Source organism: Prenolepis imparis, unplaced genomic scaffold, assembly GCF_030444845.1.
Source record: "Prenolepis imparis isolate NDT839.2.m4 unplaced genomic scaffold, iyPreImpa1.0 SCAF_3, whole genome shotgun sequence".
Classification (NCBI taxonomy): Eukaryota; Metazoa; Arthropoda; class Insecta; order Hymenoptera; family Formicidae; genus Prenolepis; species Prenolepis imparis.
In genome coordinates, this window is record NW_028141161.1 from 22894478 (window position 1) to 22911293 (window position 16816).

General features: G+C 30.9%; 1 protein-coding gene and 1 long non-coding RNA gene across 20 annotated transcripts in view; both read left to right on the forward strand.

The window, feature by feature from the left end:
• Liprin-alpha (PTPRF interacting protein alpha) overlaps window positions 1–12214 on the forward strand; it is a 35658-nt gene extending 23444 nt beyond the window's left edge. For 9 of the 19 annotated variants that reach the window (XM_083035099.1, XM_083035103.1, XM_083035104.1 and 6 more), the window contains 11 exons: window positions 332–526; window positions 618–710; window positions 1182–1342; window positions 1776–1823; window positions 3319–3574; window positions 3884–4029; window positions 4533–4763; window positions 4891–5154; window positions 5360–5516; window positions 5607–5723; window positions 5833–12214. In XM_083035099.1, coding sequence (XP_082891225.1) covers window positions 332–526; window positions 618–710; window positions 1182–1342; window positions 1776–1823; window positions 3319–3574; window positions 3884–4029; window positions 4533–4763; window positions 4891–5154; window positions 5360–5516; window positions 5607–5723; window positions 5833–5922 — 1758 coding nt within the window. In that variant the 3' untranslated portion in view covers window positions 5923–12214. The remainder of the gene's footprint in view (window positions 1–331; window positions 527–617; window positions 711–1181; window positions 1343–1775; window positions 1824–3318; window positions 3575–3883; window positions 4030–4532; window positions 4764–4890; window positions 5155–5359; window positions 5517–5606; window positions 5724–5832) is intronic. The other 10 variants (XM_083035102.1, XM_083035098.1, XM_083035108.1 and 7 more) reach the window with 10 other exon arrangements.
• LOC145934565 (uncharacterized) lies at window positions 1830–3310 on the forward strand. Its single transcript, XR_014425059.1, has 3 exons — window positions 1830–1948; window positions 2132–2348; window positions 2649–3310. It is a non-coding gene; the product is annotated as an uncharacterized LOC145934565 (long non-coding RNA).
• Window positions 12215–16816: the final 4602 nt, after the last annotated feature.

Genomic DNA, 16816 nt, shown 5'->3' on the forward strand with positions numbered 1-16816 from the left:
ATTGAATAATTTTTTTTTTTTTTATAACCGAACTGTAAAGCTGTAAGTGCATAGTAAAACGTTACTTTTTAACATTTAATTTTAACAAAAAATTTATGTCAACAGTTTAGTAATTTAAAAATTAGTTACATTTAATGAAGCTTTATAAATATATCTAATTTTTTAAAAGTACGTTCGCGAAAAATAATTGCTTATTTTTATTGTGGAAAAATTGACTCTTATTCCAGACGAGAAGTTGATTATCTAGATCTGTTATATATTTACTTTACTATATGTTTTATCGTTTATTCGGTGATTTTGTACGCATTTCGAATTTAGTTTAATTTTATAGGAAGAAAAACAAAGTACGGAAGCACGTGCAGAAGAATTGGAATCTCGCGTCGGCAGCCTCGAACATATGAATCTGTTAGCGAGAGGGCGAAGCCTCGAACGAGCCTCGCCGCCACTGAGTGGTCGATCCACTCCAAAGTCGCATCATAGTCCAAACAGAGATTATTTGCACAAGTACCACACCGTTAGTAATCACGTAATATTGCTAATTATGATTATTATTACATGTTAATTACAATAGTTTAATTACAGCAAGCAAATTCTGATCCCTATACTTTCTCTTTCAGGCACCCGCGTCAATGTCTCCAGCGCATTTACATCAATATGCTGCTTCTTTAGTTAGTCCGGGTCAATTGTCAGAGTCTCTTCCTGCTAGCCAGGTTTGCCAATAATTCACTCTTATTATTATTAACCTGAAGCAAAATATTTAACGCATTTATTGAATAAAGTTAAAAGCACGAAACATTTACACATAATTTTAAAGTAATTTTTATTATAATTGAGACATGTAGTCAAAATTGGTTTCGAAATATTTTCTCCATCTGAAAAAAATTTTTCCCACGTTATTTAGAAAAATAACCAACTTAAAAAAAAAAACGCATAATTTCATAAAAAAATGACAAACTTTTTATACCACACATCCTATAAATGATGACAATAGATAATAGACCTAGAGGTAATAAGCTTTGTATGTATGTGTATGCATGTGCGTGCGCAATCAATAATGATAGCAAAATACTGCGAAGTATTTTTTATACGAAAAATATTTCATACACACACATACACAAATATGAGATATATAATATTATACATACATACAGAGAGCGAATAATATTTCTTGTCTGTGACAGTTGCAATTGTCAGGAGAAGAATTACACTCGGTTAGTGAAAGAGACAGCACCGGCGGTGCGGGAAGTGGTGGTAGCGATGCAGCTTCTCCTCTAACAGCCAGATCACTGAGATTGGAACGAGTCGTTCAAGCGTTGGCTCACAGTCAGGAAGAACTTAGAAGGTATATTTCCTATTTTGCCAAGTTTTCGATTTTCTAATCAATGACTATGTTAATTGTATATGCTTTTGTACAATGTTCACACATATTTATAGTGTAAATTATATATCTGGCTCTCTCTCTCTCTCTCTCTCTCTCTCTCTCTCTCTCTCTCTCTCTCTCTCTCTCTCTCTCTCTCTCTCTCTCTCTCTCTCTCTCTCTTTCTCTCTCTCTCTTTCTCGACATTTTGAAAAGTTGCATTTAAAATATTCTATAATAATAGAGGTGCGAAAATACATTACACAGAAGATATCGCACAGTGATTCAATGTGGGGAAACCTTAATTATTAATCTCTATCTTTATCTTACTTATACATTGTTTGCATGAAACGCCAGAATTTTTATACCAATTTTGATCTCTTAAATTATTCCTACTTTTCATTGTTTATGCTATCAGACGTACTGGACAAAGCGGATTTCCAAGCAGTGGTTTCCCCACGCTCAGGTTAATTAAAGATATTAATATTGCATGCAAACCACATTATTATACGCCACTGTGCACGACAGATTTCAATAGGTCTGATGGGCATGAAATGAACAACTTTGAAATCAAATCGGGTCATATTGATGGTAACATGTTTATTATTTTAACCACTACATTACTACTTAAAATTTATAGTTTATTCAGATATATGTATGTATATATATATTTCAGATATATATATATATATATATATATATATATATATATATATATGTATTTATATTTATTGTATATAGTGTGTGCATAGTGTGTCATTTACATGCCCGCAGTAACGATTCACGAGCACAGTGGTACGGATAAAGCGCCCGATAGATCTGAAAAATACGAAATCCCGAAAGGGATCGATAGCTTCTCCTTCCGTTCATCGTACATTCAAGCCTGCCCAGTTTATGATAAACATCGCAATCTCAGACAAACCAAGTTACTTACGGAATCGAGAGAATTGGATTTGATGCGTGAAATGCGCCAGTCAGTTTCGTATACAAGGTTGTTTTATGTATAAAAACAAAAACAGAGATTACAAAGATACAGATATATTGAATATTGCATAAAATGTGCAAGGCGAGATGTAAAATTTAATACAATTTAATTAACACGCGCGGCGATATAATTTAATTTTTTAAATGGCGTTCTTGTTTATAAAATTTTTAGATTCCAATATGCAACAATTATGACATTTTATTATATTGTTAACTTCTTTCTATAAATATCTTTGTAGTCACTTTACCGATTTACATGATAATTCTATTTCTATTTTATATAGTAGGTAATCGGCAATATTTCCAGATTTTTATGTCTAAGGTATAATACTGACAATGAGTAGGTATTATACTTGTTCTTATTATTGTTTGCACACGAGTATTATTGAATTTATTATTTTGTAAATTAAAAATATTATGTAGAGTATTCTCCCTTTCTTCTCTTTTATATATTTTTCATAATTTATTAGATGTGCTTATATTAATTTTATTATTTGGATAATATTTGGCTAATACATTTTTTTTCGTATTTACTATATATAATATATGCTAATATATATGTCACCGTTATTTTGCATATAATTGCATCACAATTCACTCGAATCTGTAAGTTTCTTCCTTCGAGCACTGCAGAAAGTGTAGTATACAACCAGAAAAAAATTTACATAATCTTTTTTTTCTTATTCATTATAACGCGAAAGCAGTAAAGCATAAATATGGTAAAGATGAGAAACATGAAGCATTACAAAATATATCTTGAAATTATTTATGACAACATCATTTACAAGCAAACCATTTACACACAAAATGTTATATTCTGTAGGAGATTATAACGCTAAAACAATAATGATATAATAGTAATATATAAATATATAGAAAAAAAAGAAATAAATAAATAATATTTTCGCGTGGGCTAGAATGTATATTAGTAGCATCGATTAGAGTAGAAATAGAAATTAGATTAGCGCTCCATGCAGCAGGCATGGACAGCATAACAACGGCGCACTGAATTCTGGAACTCCCCCTTCCCCATTGTCCTCACGCCACAGCAGCCAGGACAGTTTGCACAAGAACAACTTCTCCAGCGTCGGACTGCCTATCGGACAATTGTCGACGTCGCATTTGCACATGCAATCGACCATGAGTCCAGCTACGGCGGCCGCGGTCGCGGCTGCTCAAAAAAAGAAAGGCATTAAGAGCAGTCTTGGTAGATTTTTCAGTAAAAAGGAGAAGGTAAGACATTTGTTTTCCCACTTATATTTCTAATAATAATAATATGACTTTGAATATAGAAAAATCTGCAAATATGAACCTTCTTCTCGAGAATTCTGAGACGCATCTTGAAACAATATATAGTAAACACATTAGTATATATGTAGCTAATTTTACACTATATGGCTATTTTTTTCAATTCAAGCACATAAAATTATAAATAAATTAAAATGTGAAATACGTGTTTCTTATATGAAATGCATCGTGAGTATTAAATGTCAATGATAAAACCTATATCTAACTGAAACAACCATTCGTTGTTATTGTTAGATTAAAGGAAAAGATACACCGATGCCTGGAGATGTGCCAGGTATGGGAGGTGCGAGCACGCCAGCCGATCCTGACTATGGAGACAGCGTATCTGTAGCCGGTACACTTGGAAGCAAGAGTGATTTTGATCGTAGAAAAAAGAAGAGGTATTTACATCAAAATTACAACACTCTCTGCTATTTTAATTCTTTAAACAAATACGAATTATTAAATTAGAGATTTAAGAAGGAAATTATAATGTAATTTATTTAATTAATTTAATTAATAATTTATGTACGTATCTCTTTGTTCTTTTGTTTTACTTTTACAGCAAAGATTAGTACTTGTTAAATATTATCTTTTGTACTCATATCTGCTCTCAGCAGATTTAGTTGTCTAATTTGTCAGTGGGTTTCAAATTATTGCAAGTGCAAAGGAGAAATTAATATTTTCTGCGCCCGAGAGTTATACATGTATAATATATGTATCTAGTAAAACTTTTTTATTAAAATGATTTTTCTTGCGTTATATAGCCGGCAATTGTCATCCAAATACCGCAGTATGCATATTTTAAAATCTAATCTTGTTGCACTATATATGTATAAAACAATATCGGGCTCGTGAAAATAATAATATGTATTACAATTTTTGGTATGCATATTTATTTTAGTCCGAGTATGTTTGGTAGTATGTTGGATTCTTCGCGGCATGAGCTCTTGGCGGAAGCGATGAAAGCAGGAACACCTTTTGCCCTATGGAATGGACCAACGGTAGTCGCGTGGTTGGAGCTATGGGTGGGCATGCCGACATGGTATGTTGCTGCTTGTCGAGCAAACGTCAAAAGCGGTGCTATCATGAGTGCTCTTAGCGATACAGAGATTCAACGAGAGATTGGAATAAGGTATGAAGAAATTCACGCTTGCATAAAAAAAAGAAAAAAGAAAAAAAAAACGATCGCGTTTAACAAGTTTGAGATTACTTTAATGCGATAAAACTATTATGATTACATATCTATATTTTTGTAACAGCAACCCCTTGCATCGATTAAAACTGAGATTAGCCATTCAAGAGATGGTGTCGCTTACGAGTCCGTCAGCGCCAAAAACCTCTCGCACAACATTAGCATTTGGTGATATGAATCACGAGTGGATAGGTAATGTTTGGTTACCGAGTCTCGGATTGCCCCAATACCGATCCACTTTTATGGAGTGCCTTGTTGATGCTAGAATGCTCGATCATCTTACAAAGAAAGATCTTCGTGGTCAACTGAGAATGGTTGACAGCTTCCACAGGTACGCAGAAAGAGTAATGTTTGAATAAAACGATTACAAATCCAAGAGTCACAAATCATCTTAAAGAGACAAATTTATATTATTAATATATATTAATATTAATGCTATTAATATTAATGTTGTTGTTTATTTATAATTGCTATTACTACTGCTCTTTTTATTTATTATCATCACAATTATAATATTATTATAATATACATTGCAGAACAAGTTTGCAGTATGGTATTTCCTGTTTAAAACGATTAAATTACGATAGGCAGCAATTAGAAGAAAGAAGACGAGTGGCAGAAAGTGCCAATATAGATGTACTCGTATGGAGTAACGATCGTGTTATAAGATGGGTACAATCGATTGGTTTGAAGGTTGGTTTGACATCCTCTGATACTTTTGTTGCACACGATGATGCAACACATTTTTGCGAAGAAAAATTTATATTCAATTAATTTTTATAGGAATATGGGAATCATCTCTTGGAATCGGGCGTGCATGGCGCACTTGTAGCTCTAGATGAAAGTTTCGATGCAAATAGTTTTGCGTTAGCTTTACAAATTCCCACACAAAATACGCAGGTAAATACGCAATATGTAATGCTTACGAAATTTTATCCTCTATATTATTGCTCCTATACTAAAGCAATAGGTTTTGTAAAAACTCAAACGCGCTATTTTATCTCTACAGGCAAGACAATTACTAGAAATGGAATTTTCAAATCTATTGGCAGTAGCGACAGAGAGACGACTGGACGAGAGTAGTAGCATGAAATCCTGATCCAGTTCGTCGAGTCGACTATCTCATATTCAACCGCATCACGTCTAGTCCAAAACCCCAGCTATCGTTATTATCTAATGCGCAGGTGTATTGTAAAAATTGTAAAAGCTTTAAGTATCATGCTAGGAATATCTTCACATATGTGACAAATGTGACATTTTTTGGTAATACCGAGGTGTGTTTTGACATAAAACTGTTAAGAGATAAGCTTACACGATACATTCGAGACTAGGATGCATTTTATTCATTTTTATGTCGCACATGCATCAATTTATATATATGTCGCATACCTCTTGATACTTGAAAAGAAGAAAAGATAGTTATTCCGAACAATTTTTCATATAGATATCGAAATGTAGCAGGCAGTCATTGGGGATTGATGTTATTATATATTATTAGAAAGACATTGTAAGAATAGAGCACTCTTCCTTTGAAAACTCGAAATATCAGTTGCAAACGATTATGACAATAATTCTTCCTGAGTTAGCTTGGTTTGTTTGTAAAATTGGTAATCCATAGTCTCTCAGTATTACAACGTCGCGTAATAGAATATATTTGTTATACGATTATTATATCGCGGGGGTGTTTGTATGACAGCGTGTACTTGTAACATTCGATAAATACTTGAAGCAGTGTAAGTTAGCTTTATATCGCGCACAAAGATATAGTGGAAAATCGAAAGTTCTAGGATATATCGTTACTTTTGAAGAAATCGTTGCAAGATGTCGTGTAATATGATCGGGAAGGTGAGATTTTAAAAAAATTATAACACGAAGTAATTTTTTTTTATTTTTAAATAAAACTTTATTTTATTTATTATTTTTTTTTTATTAAGGCTCCTGGCTCCTTGCCGACCGAGTCGAAATCGTGACGTCAGAGGCGAGAAAACACACGCTAAAATTTCTTAGATGCCATTTCGAAATAAAAAAATATTTCGATGAAACAGCACTTCAGATGGCTTTAGCACATTCTTAAAAAACCCCGAAAACTATCCTTTCCCCTTTATAATCAATCAACAGCTGTAAAATGTAATATTATGAAGCCCAGTCCGTCTGGTCTTTGCACATGCGCAGTCATTCCGCATGTCAAAGTCTGATATCTCGATCATTTTACAGATGTTGATTGATTATAAAGGGAAAAGTTTTCGGGGGTTTTTAAGAGTGTGCTAAAGCCATCTGAAGTGCTGTTTAATCGAAATATCTTTTCATTAAAAAATGGCATCTAAGAATTTTCAGCGTGTGCTTTCTCGCCTCTGACGTCACAATCCAATATGGCCGCGGTGAGCACCCAGGAGCCTTAAAAGATTAAATTTAAATATGATCGAATGAATTTTGTTATGGGCTATTAGAACCCACTAGAAGTCTACGAGTATAAAAGCAACAAATGTAAGATTTTATTTATAGAAATATATATTAAGACTAGCTTAATGTGTTTTATGTATAATTTTTTCAGTAACTTAAATTATTTTTAATTGAGAAAGGATGCGTCCTACTCATTATTTGATAAAATGTCTAAATATTTCTTTAGTTTTTAATCGTAGGAAAATATGTTTGGGAAGAAGAAAAGGATATTTGTTTCAAAAGCGCGCATTTTATGGTTACACAACAATTTTTTTCAACATTACAATATTTTTCTATCATTGAAAATAAGAAATATTTTTTTACACATTCTTAATTTATTTTATGTAAATCGATTTTTCTAGTCAATTTACATATAAAAATATTAAGATATAAGATCATATATTGAAAAATCACAAATAGTTTACGGGATATATTATATTTTTTATATTCCGATATATTTTGACATATATACGAGATATCATGTAGAAGATTTTTTTCAAATGACTTTAATACTTTTATGTACAAAATAATGATATTAATCGATTAATACAAAGAAAACACACTTGATTAAAAAAAATAATACAATTGTTATATTGCATTTGTGCAATTGCCAAAATTAAATCTATCTATTATATACAATAGAAAAACAATATTATATATATATATATATATATATATATATATATATAAAAAGGATTATTTAAAATTTTATATTAGGTGAAAAAAAAATTTTCGCTTAAATTTCGCTTAAATTTTCATGTCGGATCGTTTCCTTCCCGCTTGTATTACGGGAACGCTTGTGCTAAATGTGAAATATTTTGTATATATCCCGTACATCGAGGAGACTGCGTCCTATGTTTCCGTATCTATAGGATAGGTAAGCTCTGTGCGCATAGAAATTACAGATTATTACTTTTCACGAACAGAGCTCCATAGTAATCAGTTTTCTCCATTATTTTGATGAATTTGATGAAATGCCTCTAGGCAATGTATATTAGCGCGTGATATATTGCAAAGTTATATGCAAGAAGAGAGAAAGAGAGATAGGCGCGATTAATGTGCTATTTACCAAAAGGATTATAAGAATGGACATTTTATACTATATAAGATATTTGCAAATGGTTGTACAATGTGTGTTAGTAAATGTGTTATATAAGATTAGACGATTCAATTACATTTCGTAAATGGGGCTACCGACCAATTTTATGCATAATGTTTACAATAATCATCGGATATAATATTTTCAGCGGGCGATTATCCACATCCACATTATCATGGATATTATTAATGCTACATTACATTGCGTCGGAAAAAAAAATTGCTTCACTTACGAAGTACGCGCGTGCAAATACTTTTATATATTATCTCCTTTTAGATATAAGTATATAGCTCATTGTTAATAGAGACACGGTCGGTAGCGGGACAATGCAAAATGTACTATAATTGTGCAGTGAGGAAACTGTACGATCGCACGGAGGGGGAATTGACCATAGCGACAATTAAGTATACTACATATAGAAATGATGTTGCTGAAGACAATGATCGCGCGTGATGGTAATCATTATTATTGCCACTTTTACAAATATCATATAAAGCTAAAGATGCGGCGAAAGACTGAGACATTGATGGTTATTGTAATAATGAACTGATCGAAGAGATAAAAAGAGAGAAAAAAAAAGACGATCATAATAAGGACGATAAGTTATAAATGCAGGTGTTGTTAATGTTGTTGATACTTGAGCAATCATTGTTGTTGATTGTTTGTTTTCCATGAACATATACTCTTCTTGCAAGCTGTTCTATTCATCGTAGGCTCCATGGCTCTGCACGATCTTCCGAACGGGCGTAAACGTACCAAATAATTTCTACCAAAGACTTTATCAAGTATAAAGTATATAATTCATGCGCGCGCGCATCGATTCGTCATTGATTACACGCGCTTCTTCGGCGCTTCGAATAATATGTAGATATTGCGTTATCGATATATGTGGTTTTTTCTCGCATACTTGTATCACCAATCAATCACAAGGCACACTTTTCAATAATCAGACGTACTGTTGCGTTAATCCAAAGCAATTTGAATGCTACCTCGATATCGAAGTATGATGTGTTTTTTTTTGTTTTCACAGACGCATAAAGCGTTGATTTTGCATGTCCCGTACTTAATACGCTACAAATTGCAATTTATGTATATATTATGCGAATGACTCGACTAATTTACGCGCGAGTACAACAGGAATTTTGACACAACAAGAATAAAAAGTACATATATATATTTATTTGTTTACTTTACTGTACAATAGTATAATTACTTTCAACATGGATGTGATATTACTTTTGCACGTAATAAATTTTCATTTTTTCACAAAGTAGTATCGATAACGTCGTACGAAATATCGCGAAATATATTGTATATTTCTATCTTTCGAGAATTCTAATTTCTGTTTTCTCTGTTATAATAATGGAAACTAATAGGAAAATTATTGTGTGTGTGTAAATATATATATATATATATATATATATTATTTTGTATACATAAATATGGACGTGTATGAAAATGTTTGTCTGCGTTTTACAGAACATGGCCGTCTCTCCCCTTCGGAAGAGTCTGCAGTTTAAGTGTATAAAGTGATTGAGCATTACTTTTAATGTGTGATAGCTAATAGTGTCTATAGACATTCCAGAAGGACCTTCCAAAAGAAAAAAAAAAAGTAATCGCGTATATGCACGTCATGGATTATATAATATGTATTAGCTTCGCGCGACGCCTTCTATATGTATCTAAATGTAAAATGTATACATAATGATATGAAAAAAGTATCGCAAAGTTCGGCTTTTTTGACAATTGATCGGTATCAGATAGAATTGAAGTAAAAAGCACAGAAATAAGAATATTTGCGAATGATCCCGCTTGTGAATGTATATTTTTCCCGTGAAAATGTTGATCCAACTTTGCGTCTTGTTCTCATCAAAAGGTCTATGTACACTATATGTAAAGTTACAATCAACGTAATATCAAATATTCTTATATGGACTTTAAAATGAAATAATATACATCGAAATGGATCGTCGCCGAGATACGCGACGTCACATATTCTCGGCGAGAGAATATCTTGACGGTCCATTTCGTTTGCTGTCGTTCCGTATAATATGCATCGCGCCACCCATCATCGTCATCTTCAAAGCCTAATTTCTTGTTGGCGTTCTACAACGGATTAATTTATATTAATAATTAATTAATATAAATATTTAATAATTAATTTTGTTTATATTGCTCAATCGATTCATGCGACCTTTAAATAATGAGACTTTTTTAAATCTTGCAAGTATTTATTTTGTCTTTACGATATTTTCGGCAATCTCTTTCGTTTCTTCCTTTCTTCTTTGATCAAGATCATTGCAATAATTGCCAATTTGTTTAAATTTTATTTCGCATTTAACATTTTATGTGTAATATTAAAAGAAATTTTACTCAAAATTAGATTAAACTGAAATAGCAAAAACGATGGGTGACGATGGATGATTGTCAGTTAACGTTAGTCATGGTGCGTATATATAGGAAACACAGTATGAATAGACAGTGATGTAACGTTTCGTCATGTGCATAGATTTTGATTTTTATACTACACTCGACTTGGTTTCAATTTTATACGTTGCAATTATTCACACATGTCGATTTTTTTGTTACAGTTGCATATTGATTCACATATTGTCTTCAGCAATAGTAGAAGATGTGTTCGCGTGAAAAGTTCGAGTTCGATATCGAACATAATCACGTCATCTTTGTGCACTCTTAAAAATATAATATTATAAAAAAAACCTATTCTCTTTACACATACACCCCCCCCCCACACACACACACATACACGCGCGCACACAATCACAAAACAAGCAGTTTTATCGAGTCTTTTATTATAGTTTTCAATCCAACAATTGTTTGGTGAAACTATCTTTTTACGATAATGTAAAAACATAAATAACATTAATCAAGCATGATATCGATTATTTGATGAAAAATTCGGCCGAGCTGGAGAAAAAAAGATTTTGACGTTATTTGAATTTTTGTACGACATATATATTTGAGCGTTACTACTATGCTATTATATAATAAATGTATATATATATAAATATGCGTATGTACGCGCATATGTGTATATGGATATGATGTGTGTACATATATACATATATATATATATATATATATATACATATATACACACACACACACACACATATACATAGGTGTGTGTGTGCGCGCACGCGCGCGCGCGTGTATGTGTATATATATGAATTATTTATTAACAATTTCTTGTAATATTTCAGACAGTCTAGGTCCATTGCGGTGAATGCTACGCTGTATACTAATTTTAAAGAATAGTTTATTAAATCAATTATTATAAATGTTGCAATACGCATCTTTGTTTTCGAATAAATAACTTTATTTGATAATAAAAAAATTTATTATTGTATCGAGCTAGCTTATTAGTCACAAATTTGGAAATTTCATAAAATCCTCTTTTTTTATGACAACAATATGATTATAAACATCTGAAAAAAGACAAATAACCAATATGTATACATAAATGCACGTTTTTGTTACAATATGACCATATATATATGTGCGTGCGCGCGTGTGCGCGTAGGTGTATGTATATGTATATATGTGTATGAGTTATATAAAATACGTACATATACATACATTACATTAAATAGATTTATCGACTTTTTTGCACAATTTACAGTGCGATTGACACTCTTCTAATATGTAAGTGAAAAAATGTGTAATATAATTTTTCATTGAATCATCGGGCATTAAATACAAGTCGCTCAGCGATCGTACTAATTTCGACACAAGCGTTTTGCCCTAAATCAACTAAGAAGATAATGAATTTGTTAGTCTCAAGTGGACTTATAATTGAAATTCTAATTAAGAAATAAAAATTGTATAGATACACCGTTAGGCTCATTTTAATGCAGATAGAAATGAGGAAGAATTTAAGTACGAGGGACATTGATTATGAAACTATGTATAATTCTACATATATTATACTTCTTCTATTGCATTTTCATTATTTTGGGTAAGGAACGGCAATGCGGACGTGGTGTATAAATTTTTATTTCATAATTAATGTTCCTCAATAAATGCCTAAACCGTCAGTACTAAAAGACGTTCATTTGTCATGTAATAATATATATTACTTGTGTATCACAGGTAATAGTACCAGCAGACAAAACTTTAATTGGACGCTGCAAACACAAGAAGTAACATCTCCTAAATATAGAAGTAATGTATAATTAGCCGTAATATACATATATATACATATATATATTACAGAAGAGGGGGGAGAGCATATACTATATAATACTTCTCATGAAGTATTAAATGAACAGAATAACACATTGTGCATAATTAATAAATTTGTTATATCTTCCTCTACAAGTGTATTGATAAATAAAGTCACACAAATGCTATAGGTTGAGGAACACTTGATCAACAATAAGAATTTTATACGAATTTTACAAATAGATATGAAAGATATTTAATACTATGAAAGAAATGGAGCTATTCTAAATTTTATAATAATAATAATTTAGTATCTCGTTTTTTTAAATAGTTTACTATACTAATTTATTTTTAAAAAATAATTTACACAAATAAAATTTATTTTGATGAATAATTAAATAAGTAATCTAAAACATTATATGTTAATAATCCTAAATGTATATCTGTTTAATATATATATACATAAAGATTGTGTATATACACACACATATGTATATTATATATATATATATATATATATATATATATGTCGTGTATGTGTGTGTGCGTATACGTGTATGTGTGCGTGTATGTATATGTATATAAATGAAACTTGTAATAGAGTATTTCTAAAGAATGTACAAGTGCACTGTGCAGCATTGCATGAATAGTTCTCTATTCATTTTAGTTAAGATGTCATTATTCTCAAAACACATCATTAATTTCATATATTTACCAAATGTTTCCTACGATATAAATGTAAGATAACATTATGTGTGGGAAACGGGGCACTTCCTAGTTGTGATGTTAACAATAGAGAATTTGTGTACGAAGCGAAAGTGGAAAAGTGAATCAGATTTATTATCATATATTATTTATTGCGAAAACAAAGCAGTATTACTAAATGCGTATTAATATATGCGCGACAACGATCGAGGATTCTACTAGCAATTAATGTCATTTCTACGAAAAAAGTGACACATATTCATCAAAAATACAAAAAAGGCGAAAATGATGATATACGCGACGATATCTATACAAAAGAAAATTGCGCGATTGTAGAGTGATTGAGAAAGAGGGTGGAGGGAGGGGGAGTGGGAAGACGGGGCAAGAAAAGAGGAAGAACAAGGGGAATTTAACATTGGGCTTTATGCAAGTATACGTGCGGAATGGTAGTTAACGAAACAATTCCTAGTTATCTGATTAATGAGTATCAGTAACATTATATATTATCACTACCACTATAGTTGCTACTAACTTTACGATTATTGCTATGAAACTACTACTATTACTAGAAAAAAAAAAAAAAACTACCGTTATCTTATTATTATTACATGAAAAACTATTACTTATCACTATAAATTGTCCTTGTAATTTTTATATGCCAAGTGTATACTTTAATAGGGTAATAACAAAGAAAATGAAGAGAGAGACAAAAGCCGCAGAAAATGTAATATAACGCTCCTTTAAGAGGAAAGAGCAAAAATTATGTTAATTGAGCTATGACTTATAAATATATTGTATAAGAGGATTAATAATAATAATAATTATAAAATAACAACAATAATAATAATAATAATAACTATTATTGAATGATTCGGTGAATTGTAATTTATCCATCAAACTGCTTCGTGAGCGAACGAGTTGATTATTTATCATATTGAGTTGATTATCGTATAATACAAATTTTGTCATTAATTTTATATATATATATATATATATATATATATTTATTTATTGTCATAAACACAGTGATCTATAAATGTATATATTATATCAAATCAATATCATGTATAGAGATTTCCACATATGTCAAAAATAATTCCTAAAAAATTTTCTCCTATAGAAATCCAAATCAGTCATGTTGTATCTCCACATTCTTTTTTTGTTTTTATACTACCACTTTTTATTATTTTTTTATTTACATTTCAATCCATTTATATCTTAACTTTTTCGCATTCTTCTACTTGCATTTCGTCAGCCTATATTTTAAACGAATGGATAAAAACATCGTTTATGAGCATCAAAATACTGGGAAACAATTAGGGATCCCCTAGAGATAGAAACAAAGAAAATTTTGATTAAAGTTACATATTCGCTATCTTGACCGCATAAAAATAATTCTCTGGGATGAATGAAAACAAACTATAAATATGGATGGAAAACTCAGCATGGACTATATAGCGGTACCTAAATATGTACCTTTATCCCAAATATCTTAAGAGAGAGAGAATATATATCGGATCATCTATTTTTCTTCTTAGCTAATTAATCTAATTAGTTAATAAATTAGATAATTTTTTATAGATAAGATATGTATTATCGTAAAGAGGAAAGTGGACAAGAAAATACTTGAAATCTCGCCTCTCTCTTTCTCTCTCTCTTGTCGTGATGTCCACCTCAAAATACATATAATTAATTATAAGCATATACTATATATCTCTTCTTATATCTATATGGTAAAAAAGTTTCTTGTCGTTTTTGTTCGTTTTTTTTTTTTTGGATTACAACAAGTCAATTGATTATATTTTATATGGTTATTTTATGGAGGAATCTATACTTTTCGTTAAATATAATTCGAACAACTGTTTGGTGTCAATAAAATTGATGTTTTCTTGTTGATAGTGTAATAGAGGTGAATTATCAACTCATCTATATATGTTTGCTTATATTTTCATAAGCTAGAGAGAGAGAGAGATGTGATGTAAATAAGCGATACAAATCTATATTAAAGCAGGGAAAGAATTTTTATTGTTTGTACAAATATTGTATATACGAGGTCCTTTTTGGATTTCTAATACGTGTGATGGAAAGGGAAAATATTCAAAAAATATCATCTGATTATATATATCTTGTTTTTACTTAAATAAATATTTCAAATATTTCTTCACGGAGCGAACGGATAGTTGCGGAAAAAAGCATATACAGAGATTATGTGTTATCGAGGAATTTGATTGATTTATTATTCGTGCATTTTAAGCAGTCTGTCTAATAAGAGTGTGTTTGGCACAACTTTTAAACTATTTTATTATAAAAAATGAACCAAAAAATTATATATGTGTAGTACTCAATCAGTACTACGACACTTTTGTGTTGTTAATTCGCCGAATTACCGTTATTATTAATTATTGCCTGATATTTTCGAGGTTTTACACCAAATTTAAAGCATATTCTCGAGGTAAAGATAGCTATTTCGAAAGAATCTATCGAGATAATTGTTTTACTCGTGTACACTTTTTTTTTTACGCAGTTTTATCTTCATTAATCCCCCGATATTTTCAATTAGATTTGCGCTTGGTGTCTGCGATGGTCAGTCTATAATAATGTTTCGATGTCATTTTCTTCCTTTTAATTGGGAAGAAAGATAACTCTGATATTTTGGGTCACATTTTTCTCTTGAAAGATCCAGTCCTGACAATAACTGATTGTGAGACCCTTATTTATAATACATCATAGACGCGAAGAGCCCTTTCATTTGCTCGTTCAATATTAGTTTTCGATCTAACGATTTTCAAACACAACAAACAAGTTTGCTTTAACATGCTCATGTATATGTATAGTAACAAAACGAGAATCTTTTAGAAATGTTTCTCTTAATCTACACAGAAAAGTTGCAGAGACATGCAGAAATATATTTTGCTGCAAGATCTCAATATTATAATAAATTTGCACAATATTATACTTCAACATTTGTTATAGGAGCAATGTTGAAATGTTTTTTTTTTTTTTTTTGAGAGAGGGGAGGAGAGAGAGGAAATCGAAGCGTAACACATCACATAGCAATATTTATATGTAATGTATCTGTAATAAAACAATAACATTACAAATTGTAAAGTATAACAGCGAACATTTTCAATTTTAATCTACAAATTTGGAATGAATAAATATTTTAAAAAATAAAGTCTCTCTCTCTCTCTCTCTCTCTCTCTCTCTCTCTCCATATTATCTATTTTTACAACCACTTTCTTTCTACCGTTGCTTTTCATTCTGTCATCCCATTTATTTTCACAAACTCTAGTTTTACATATTTATCATGTAATCACGAATACGTATAGGGCAAAAATAATTTTGTGTGTATGCATTATTATTATATAATTTAAAATAATTGTGCATATGCAATGACATTTTTACATGACGCATGAGTGATTACGCGGCGAATGCAGAATAATAGAAAAGCAGCGAAGAAGAGGAGAGGTGTGATTAAGAGTAAAATATATAATACGAAGACTCAATTATATTTCGAGATTGTGTAAGAATTATCTTTGCGAAGAAGTAGAATTTATGACAAGGA